Consider the following 11,384-nt stretch of genomic DNA (forward strand, 5'->3'; position numbering starts at 1 on the left):
AACATGATTGGAAAGATAAGTCTCACTAAAAGTGATTAGTTAGGTTTTATAAAATTAACAATCCATTGATCCAAGTGATACTAGATTTGGTCTTCTTATGAAAAGTTCAAGTATTATGGCTTGAAAAAATATGATTGAAAGAAAAGATCTCACTAAAAATGATTGGTTAGCTTGGTTCCTCGATGAAAGTTAATCATTGATCCGTACTTTAAATTAACGTCATAATGACAAAAAAAAATATTACAAGATATATTTAATTATTAAAGTTAGAAATTTCATATTTTTCATAATCTTTTAAAAATTTGAATTATTAGATAACATTTTAAAAAAAAAAATAATGCAAGTCTTGACCTAAATTGTATAAAATATATAATTTAATTTTTAGAATTCAAATATTATTCAATTAACTTTGGATGATTCTTATGTGGAGTTTGGTTGAAAATGATAAAAATAGAAAAAATGAAAGTAGAAGATAAATATTTGAGTTAAAGTAGAGTGTTGTTAGAGGTGTGACTTGTGAAACTCACAATTTCTTATCTATTTATATCTCTCTCCTCTCATCCAAACACAACACTAATAAATGTGACAAGCATCAAGTGTTAGTGTGTGAAAAAATATAATTATATACTTAATTGCATGTCTTATTCGTCAAAATTTCGATCTTTATAAATTTTTATGTATTATCATGTGAGGTTTTTATATAGTCAATAAAAAAATATCTTTAAATATGAATTTTAAGATAATTATTAAGAAAATCAATAACTTAACATACATGACAATTTATGTTTGAATTATCAATAAAAGAAATTAAGATTTAATTATATTTTTTCTCCCAAAATTTGGAATAAATTTAATTTTAATTTCCTGAATTGAGAAAAAATCATTTTGGTCTCTTAATATTAAAAATTACCTTTTTAATCAACAATGTTGACGAAAGTCATGAAAAGTGGTGACATAGTGTTGTCAACATTAGACATAAGTTTGCTTTCAAGTGTCACGAACCACCATATTACTTTTGTTAACTCACCGGATTTAAATAACTAAAAAAAATATTTTTAAAATTAATTTATAGGATTAAAATGATTTTTTTTCAATTTATGAGACCAAAAATAGGTTTATCTTGACTTTTAAGAACTAAAAATATAATTAAGCTAAAAATTAAAATTAATATTAAAATACACGTTTCACTTATTAAAATATGATTTTCATTCAAGTTTAATTTATAAACATTGTTACTGAAAATATTTTTACATTAATAATTAATAAGAAATAATTTTATATATGAATTTTAAGTTATGTATTATAAAACTCAATAAGTTACTATACATAACAATATATAATCAAATAACATTATATGAAAAATTTTACGAGTACTTTAAATAATTTTTTAATTAATACTTTAAATAAATCAAATATCTTCGTAAATATTTTATAAAGATTAAATTGAAATTAATTAATTTTTGAAAATAAAACACATTTAAGTCTATAATATGTTATTATTTTTCTAAAAATAACATACTTAAAAGAGTTTAATGGTGATACATAGAAAATGTAAAATAGTTTTACATTTTCATTTTATTATAAATTATTATTTATATAACTTTTAAGATAATTTTATAAAAATTAATAAACTTATCCTACACAATAAATTATAATTAAATGATTGATAACTCTTTCTTTGTACTTAAAAAACTCCTCACACGTATAATATTTGGTGCTAAGGATTTTGGAAAGAAAAATTTAGGTGAACTTTTTAAGGGTGAATTATTAAAATGGTCAAATATAGAATTTTTAAAACACTTCTGCATTTATATAATTCCTAAAAATTTAATAATGTGGGATAAGTCCAGCCTTATAAATGTGATTATTTTTTGTTTTGGCGTAAATATTTTTTATATCTGTTTATGACCGCTAGAAAATTCTTTGATAATCATTAGTATAGTATGTGATTTTTATCGGCATTTTTAATTTGTATGATAATTGTTCTATAAGACAATTTAATAAGAGACTGGATTCAAACTCAGTATATATAACCTTCCAAAATCTGTAGTAATGTATGACTTTTCACTCTTATATTTATTATTTTTTTCTTTTTTACACTTTTATTTGTTTTCTTTGCACTCCAGCAAACACAAACTAAAACATAACTTATTCATGTTTGCATACTTTTTAATCCTTTCCTTTCCTATATGAGCAACGCAATCTGACATCGCCTCGATATCACCCTTCACGAGTATCTAACAACACTAACTAGTTAAGTTCCTTGAAAAACAAATGAACATAACATTTTCTTGCTTCTTTAATAATTTATTTGTTAAAATATTTAGAATTGCTTCATCCAAGATTTTTGATATATTTTTTGTTTTCACAAAATTAAAATGTATTATTTTTTTATTTAGAATAAGATTTAAACATTCAAACTTATTTACATGATTTTTTTTACATTAATTATATATATAATGAATATAAAAGAATATCATATTTACATTGATTATATTATATACATTTAATATAAAAAGTCATTATCTTATGTTCAAACATCAACACTAAAAATAATAAATGTTTTTGTCAGTACGGAAAATGTACTAAAATTTTTATAAAAATAAATTTCAAATATTTTTATATTTATGAAAACGAAAAAATATATTTTAACTTATTTTTATTTTACTTCTAAATGAGAGAAATTTTAAATAAAATTTGCATACAAATTGTATTATGTCAAGGTTAATGTTTGGTTTTATAGAGATGATGAAAATAAAATAAATAAATAAATCAAATTAAAGTAGAATCAGAGGTATGAGTTATAGAGATTACCACTAAATTTTTTAACTTCTCTTCATATCCTCAATTTTCTTTCTAACTAAATTCTACCAAAGGAAGACTATTGTTCATGAGGGTCCAAACTCCAATCAATCGTCATTTTTCACTTTTATATTTTAATAATATTTATATTATTTAATTGAGTGTTTGAGAAATCAAACAAAATCTTTTAAAAGCTATCAATAATTTAGCCTAACGCCCTAATATCCTGTACCAACAGTTAATAGGCAATAATAGGGGGTTTTGTTATTCACTATGACTGGATGGAAGGATTTCTGTCCCCATCAAAGTTGCCTTATAAAATACAGTGCAGAAAAGGAGAGACAGAAGTAAATAGGTAAAAAATAAATTAAAAAAGTGGGCCAAACGATATGCACGACACATACTGTGGCGGAATGATTTTAATATAAGTATATAAGTATATTTTTAAAATTCTCCAGTTACAATATACAAGGAAAATGCTTATGCAAAAAAAAAAAAAAAGACATACTTATGCTGCAGTCCATATTATTAAATTTTTAAAAATATAAATTTGATAATTACTAACTTAGTAAAAAAAAAAGAACTGTAAGATATTTCTTGTTTATAGCACTTCTACATTTACTTGCATGGAAAACACAATGATAAAGGTAATTTTTTTATAGTAATTAGAAGTCTTTAAATTTTTTAGTAAGAAATTTCTTTACTTTTGCTTATCAACTTTAATCATATATGAATGTTAAGACTTAAGACACACAAAGCTGATTTTGCTTCTGTATCTTGGATGACAAAATCGACAACAAAATCTGGCCTGTTGTAATTCTTGCACGTATATTGAATAATGCTCACCGTGGTTCATTTGTAAGAGTATAAAGGAGTGGTGGCATGCATGGGTGCTTGTTGAAAGTGGAATCCACATTTGAAGAAAGTACAAGCCATGGTGGTACTGCACCAATTTTAACGAGCTAGGGTTACATTTCTAGGCTGGTATGGTTCTTGGTTGCAGAGCAGACATACGAGTGTGGGTTGACACTGGACACAAGCTCACTTTGAGGCCCTGTTTTACTTTGGGTGGTGGATCTCATGAATTTGCATTTTGTGTGCTATTGGAATCATTTGATACAGTCAGTGCCATTTCTGACACATGTACAAGGTGATCAACCTCACAATCCTCATTTTGAGGGGCTCACAACTTTTAAAATATCTAAAAAAATAATTATTAACTTTATTTTAGTCAACTTTTTAATAAATACATGAAAATTTTTTGTCCATGAATTATTTATGAAATAAGTTTTTATTGTTTATAAATCTTTTTTTTAATTTTTGCTCCGGATCCCAAAAATGTCTTCGACGGCCCTGGATATAGGATTTCGGATTTATTGGTTTGTGCTATTTGGAATATTCATTTTGGTTACTTTCTTTCTCCTTTAACAAAGGCATATGCCTATTTTGTTTCAATTTTCTTGACATGAGATGTTATAATTGTTCTGCCGTCTTGAATATTTGAGACAAATTGTGTTCAGTTTGAGTAGTTTCATCAAAATTTTGTTTTGTTTATTAAAAAAAATCTGTTACTTAATTTATTACTCTCTCTTTTAAGTTAGACTGCTCTTCTCATAGTAGAGTGAATGACTTTTAAAAACTCCTTATATAAGTACAAATTAATTGCTTCCTACAAATTTTAAGAATCACTATTATTTCTTTTTAATCTTTTTTCTCTCAAACCAAACATTCCAAAATTCCATTTTTCTCCTTCCTATTAAATTTTCACCTATTTTATTTCTTTTCTCACAGCCAAACATAGCATTAGAAATTAATAGATACCACCTTTCCTTCATCAATTTATTATATCTCCAAACCATTCGCTTGAAGTAATGTTTGAAATTTTTTGTAATAGAGACTCTAAACAATAATTAACACATAAATAAACAAAGATAAATCTAAGTCGTAAGAGCTAACTTAAAAATGACGTAAAAAGTTTTGTTTAGTTTTAAGCTTCTAAACGCAAACACTTGTTCACTGTCCGCAGCGGGAAACGAATAACGCACCAATAATCTGGATTAATCTTAAACAAATAGGCCACGAGATGTTGGTATTCGCACTAAACCTAAACAAATGTTAAATCTTATTGAATAAAAAAAGTGATAGAGATGTCTCCTTTATGGACAAAGGAATAGTGATCATGTCAACTTATTCAAACTCTCATTCATAAAATGGGAAAAAGTCGTAGATGTCAATCTTTTTTTCATTTACAAAAGGACAAGTACGGTTCTGAAAAAAGAAAAGAAAAGAAAGCACCATGAAACAAATCATTGCTTGCATAAACTTCAAGACAGATTTTTTATGTAATGAAATTGTTGAATTATGAAAAGGTGATCAATGAATTTATACCGGCTTATTGGATGTAGTACCTTTTAGCCATTAACTTTTATTGTTGGATTCATGAAGGTGTTCTTGAAATTGTATTGTAGATCTTCTTCCGGGGTTAGTGATTGTGTTGAGGAAGGGTAATAGCACGAAAACGAAAACGTGACTCATGAAATAACATCTCTGCCATATAAAAAAAAGTTTTGAAAAATATATTTAGACACCTAAAGGGAATATAAACACCTTGAGAGACATATATAAAAGAGAAGAAATATAAGTAATTTATAAGATTAATGATAGGATGTGATAGAAAAAAAAAGATATTAATGAGAATGTTTGTAAAATTTAGGTATCTAAATATCAATACCAAAAAAGTTTTTGATTAAAAATTGTACAACTAATTTTAGCTCTTAAGTTTTTTTTTTTTTATATTATTATTCAGAGGTTATGCTTTAAGGGTGAATGTGTGTCGTGTTTTTCCACATAATGGGCCGTGTTCTTGGGCCTTGGCTTAGCTTGTAGTCCATGGCCCAGGATGGCCCAACTACTTCAGCTAGTTCTTGCTGGTGGCCCATTTTGAACCTCCAAATTCTCATATTTTCCAATGAAGAATCCAAGCCCTCTGTCAGAAAATAAGGCCAACAACTACTTTGCTTAGCTATACTAGTGTAATAAGAAATAATCCGTATCTTGAATTGGTGTGAAGTTACAATATTCTATTTCACAAAAAAATATGAGTAATTATACATATAAATATTTAAACAAGTGCAATCTGTATCTTCTACCACTTATGTAATCCATCCCTGTCAAACAAACCATGGCTTCCGAAACAAACCAGTCCAAGAATGTGTGTGTAATTGGAGCTGGACCCTCGGGGCTATTGGCAGCGAGGGAGCTGAGAAAAGAAGGTCACAAGGTGGTTGTGTTGGAGCAGAACCATGATATTGGAGGTCAATGGCTATATGACCCAAATGTACAAGAGGAGGATCCCTTAGGAAGAGACCCTTGGCTAAAGGTGCATAGCAGCATCTATGAGTCTTTAAGGTTCATGTCTCCCAGAGAGATCATGGGGTCAACTGATTTCCCCTTTTTAGTCAAGAAAGGTAGAGACACAAGGAGGTTTCCAAGCCATACAGAGTTCCTTCTCTACCTTAAGGACTTTTGTGAATGGTTTAAGTTGAGTGAGATGATCAAGCTCAATACAAAGGTGCATTATGTAGGACCATTAAATTATGGTGTCCCTAGTGAGGATTTGAAATGGGTTGTTAGAAGCAAAGAGAACAAGAGTGAGGAGGAAGTTGAACAAGTCTTTGACGCAGTGGTTGTGGCCACTGGCCATTTCTCTAATCCTAGATTGCCCTGCATTCAAGGTAGGTGGACATCACTTTGTTTCTGGATCTCTGTGTCTCACTCGCGCACACACACACATGAATGAGGGTGTTTTTCCTCACCAAAAGAAAGGAAAAAGAATCCACTCGTCCTTATATTTCATGCAAATGAAAATCATATGCATTTCAAGTTCATGTATAATAAACTAATTCCATTCCCGTGATTGATGCTCAGGAATGGACACATGGAAAAGAAAACAAATGCACAGTCATATTTACAGGTCTTCAGAGCCATTCCGCGGGGAGGTATACGACTATGACCCATTAAATATATTTTTTCTTCAAAGAGAGTGAGATTTTATATAAGAAATGGCCATACAAGTTTTGTGGAAGCTTAAGAATGCAAGCATATATGCTTCATAGCTAAACAGAGAGAAATGATCTTGTTTAGCTTTCGTATTTTAAAATGTTGTCCCTTTTAACATTAAATAAGCTATCCTCAAATGAGAAGTTTTCTACAGATAGTGGTGGTGGTTGGAAATTTTTTAAGTGGACAAGAAATATCAATGGAACTTGTGAAAGTAGCGAAGGAAGTTCACCTCAGTTCGAAATCTCTTATCATTTTTGAGGGTTTATCCAAAGTCATATCCAAAAACGAGAATTTTCACCTTCGTCCACAGGTATAACTTGCTAATCTTGAAGTTCTAAAACCAAGAAAAAATTCACTGCTATTTTTGCTAGTCTTACAAGATGTGGTACATTGTGCAGATAGACACCCTTCAAGAGGATGGGACTGTGATTTTCACGGATGGTTCCAACATTATCGCTGACACTATTTTATACTGCACTGGGTAACATCTATGGGATCACAAATTTACTCTTCATGCCTCATACATATAATAAGAAAGCCTAATATTTTAAATTTCACTGTTTCAAAGGTCCACTTAAATAACAATGGGTGTTGGCGTGTTGTGTATCCTCATAAGTCATAATCAATGGGTTTCTATGTAGGTACAATTATTCTTACCCCTTTCTCGACACCAAAGGAATAGTTGTTGTGGATGATAACAGAGTGGGTCCTTTGTATGAGCACACTTTCCCACCATCACTTGCTCCTTCACTTTCTTTTGTAGGCATCCCCCGAAAGGTAAATTACCCTGAATCAGATATGTAATTTTAGGTAGGACACTTTTTTTATTTATTTATTCATGAGAACATGCATTATTTTAGTTATAATTGAATTATGTCAATACATTAATAAATATTATAATAAGTGATTGAATACAAGTGATTAACGTGTTGGAACTAAGATTAATTGTTCATGTAATATTATCTTAATTTTTGACAAAAATAATTATTGACTAGATTTTACTTATTTGTTGGCTAAACTCTGAATTAGTTACTTATAATTCATTTCTTTTGATCAATCGTACGGTTAAGAAAAAAACATTTGATAAATAGTGTAGTAATATTTGTTGATGAATGTTGCAGATCCTGGGGATCACTTTCTTTGAGTCCCAAGGAAAATGGATAGCGCAACTACTGTCTGGGAAAAAAGTTTTGCCATCATATGAGGAAATGATGGAATCCATCGAGGAGTTCTATCATTCAAATGAAGTAGCTGGCATTCCTAAACGCTACACCCATGTGGTTGATGCCTTTGATGTAAGTTCATTAGGAGTTTGGTGATATGCTAAAGCATGCAAAGGTTTGTGACATACAATATACTAAAAGTTAAGTGTGTTTTGCAGTATTGTGACAAATACGGAGAAAATGTTGGATTCCCAAAGACAGAAGAATGGAGGAAAGAGTTGTGCATATCAGCTGGAATGAACGCTTTTGCCAACTTGGAGACATATCGTGATTCGTGGAATGATGATATTGATGAGAAGCTTCAGGAGGCCCTTCGAAGTCCTTACTTCACTCAACTTGAACAACTTTCTCTGTAAAACTCGAATTAATTAGTAATATCTCGTGGGGTTGTGTAACTTATTCTTAATAAAAATGGAGTACATACAAAATTGTGATATGGATTGCTAATTTAATCTTATTTTTATTTGAGATAAGTTATACTGACGCATTATTTCTAATTTTCTATGTTAAGAACTTCAATCTTTGTGTTAATCTTGTTTTGTCAATTTTTTTGGACTCTATTATAGTTTAGTTGATACAAGATTTAGATTTTTAAAAAAAAAGTAAAAAAATGGCACAGTATATATAGATTAGTAATAAACGTTTAAAACTAAATAAAATAAAATAAAGATTAACATGTTAAACAAGGTAGAAGTTTTATAATTTTCACAATATGTTGAAAATTCGAAATATTAAAGAATACTTTGGTCTAAATTAATTTTTTAAAAATGCATTTTTATATGATTTTTAAATGTGTTTCCATATGAAATTTTTATTTTTATTTTATTTCTTACAACTATTTATTTAGAGGTTTATTTACATTATACTTGTGATGGTTGAAATAAAAAATAACATGAAAAATGATAACACATTTTTTAATACATTCTTTAAAATATGTATGTTATTATTCACCAAAATTTATTGAAAAATCCAAATTTTCTATTTCTTACTTCTTATTTAATAATTTTCTTTTCCAATTTTTTATTTTTAATAAATTTAAATGAATAGTAAAATATATATTATAAAGAGTGTTTTAGAAAGTGGGGCACTGATCCTTTATAGAAATATTTCGAAGATCTTCCACTAAAAGTCTAAAAGTATGACCTGAGGATGCATTTTATTCTAGTGCGCGTTAAATATATAGTTTTTTTTAGTGAACTTTCAATGTATAGTTATAATAAGCTTACAATAAGTTTCATTTACCAATTATATGCTAAAAAACCGTCGGCCATTTAACCCAAACGCAATAAGGCATCAAGCTGGTTGCGACATATAAGATTTGGGACAAATAATCAAATATTGTGCTAATCAAAATGCAAAAAAGAAAAGGTTTTTGGTTTGGTATGCAAAATTGCATTATGCATAGTCCATATAAGCAGCAAATCATTGCTGGTTTTTTAAAGAGATCTGTCTATACTATTTTTTTTTAAGAATAATAATATGTTTTTAACAACGATAGAATAATACTCGTTTAGTACCCTTGGGGTATCTATACGAAAAACGGAAAAACGAGATAAAAAAAATCAAAAAGAAAAAATAAAGTTTGTGCTTGTAATTTGTAAAAAATGATATGTGAAAAGGGAAATTGTTAACTATTTTTCAAGTGTACCAATTTATGCAAGTAGTAATTTAAAACGGTAAGGTCGAATATCGAATCCAGAAGGACTTTAACTGTACTCAGAATTTATATATGTTCAATTTTAAACAATTAATGAATTGAATTAAATATTTGTAACATGATGATGCATAAATGTAAATTCGACGTAACAGAGGAAGCATGTGCAAGGGTGAGAGAACAAACACTCACATGATATAGATTTACCAGCATGTTGGGACTCAACCTACTAGAATTACTTTTGATGCAAGTTAATGATTTTTTTCTATTTAATATTATTCTAATCATTATCTACATTCACTAACATACTCTAATCATGATTCCTCACATGAGAGAGTCTAACTTACCTAGTTTCACCCTTAATCCCTTTAGAGATACATCAGACAAATTACATTATGAGCATAAATACATAATTTAAGCTAAATAATACTATTTTATCCCTAAAGATGAATTACTGTTCTTTTCAAGTTTTTAAGAAATAAACATTTTTTAATGCCTAAACCTTATAACATTACATTAGTATGGGTGATTAAGCCATTAACAATCAACATTATAATAAACACAGAGAAGAGACAATAATATTGAAATAACATTTAAATAAATAGTTAGAATCATTATATCAAGAATGTTTAATTGTTGAGCTCCCAACAATGGATGGTTTAGCCTCTCATTGTCATGAGAGACTTATAAATACAAAAAAGGGAAAAATGAATGGAAGAAAATGGATGAAGATGGAGATGAGATGCTCCAAATGAATAGTTTCCTCCAATGGATCGTGTCCTAGCTCTCACTCTTTGCTACCCAATTGAATCCCCCCGAGTTCCCTCCTTTTTTTTTTTGCTTAAAACAACACATTTATGTTTTTTCGGCATTGACTGTTTGCTAAGAGAGACGGCGCACTGAGCGTGACGCAAAAAGTTCAGCTAACTTAAGTGACTACGTACTAAACCGCATGGTGCGTGCTCAACGCACTTGCATATGATAATAGACTTCCCATGTGATTTCTTGCGATAAGCGAGTTTCTTAGGTTGAGCGTTCCTAACGCGTTAAGCAAGGCAATCGCATTGAGTGCAATTGTCCAACTCTTCAATCCTTTTTCATGTCTTCTGTTTATATTTCTATAAAAAGTATACAATTAAAAATAGTATAAATTTACTAACTTTAACATTTATGAGATAAAAACTCCGAATAAGTTAAATTTCTAATGTTTAAATTAAAAAAAATAATAAAAGAGAAAAAAATTAGATAATTACCTGCGTATGTATAACAATTATCAGAAATAAATATTTAAATACAGGTTGGCTTTTTTTTTAAAAAAAAAAAAGTAGAGTGTGGTTTGATTTTAAAATTACCAAACTAGTATACATTTTAAAAAGTTGATTTTGTTTAAATGAAGCCAATTTCTAGTTGTTTTTCACATTCGAAAATTTATTGTACATAAAAACTGTTAGAAATTGGTTTAACAATAGCAAACCGACTTTCAAGAAGTTCATCCCCTGCAATTTATACCATGCAAGTTATGTGTCTTTCAAGAAGTTCATCCCCTGCAATTTATACCATGCAAGTTATGTGTGTGTGTGTCATCTTAAATATGGCTTTTAAGATATGTGTAATAAAAGTTAATGACTCACCGTACAAAAATG

At 28.8% G+C, this 11,384-nt stretch overlaps 1 protein-coding gene across 1 annotated transcript; it reads left to right on the forward strand.

Annotated features, from left to right (window-relative positions):
* The first annotated feature begins 5,897 nt into the window (after positions 1–5,897).
* On the forward strand, positions 5,898–8,555 carry LOC114411828 (flavin-containing monooxygenase FMO GS-OX-like 8). The gene is made up of 7 exons (XM_028375551.1): positions 5,898–6,536; positions 6,730–6,800; positions 7,016–7,174; positions 7,263–7,345; positions 7,506–7,641; positions 7,986–8,159; positions 8,246–8,555. Exons 1-7 carry the CDS (start codon positions 5,984–5,986, stop codon positions 8,441–8,443), a joined length of 1,374 nt encoding a protein of 457 aa, XP_028231352.1. The 5' UTR covers positions 5,898–5,983; the 3' UTR covers positions 8,444–8,555.
* Positions 8,556–11,384: the final 2,829 nt, after the last annotated feature.

This window comes from Glycine soja, chromosome 5 (genome assembly GCF_004193775.1).
Source record: "Glycine soja cultivar W05 chromosome 5, ASM419377v2, whole genome shotgun sequence".
Lineage (NCBI taxonomy): Eukaryota > Viridiplantae > Streptophyta > Magnoliopsida > Fabales > Fabaceae > Glycine > Glycine soja.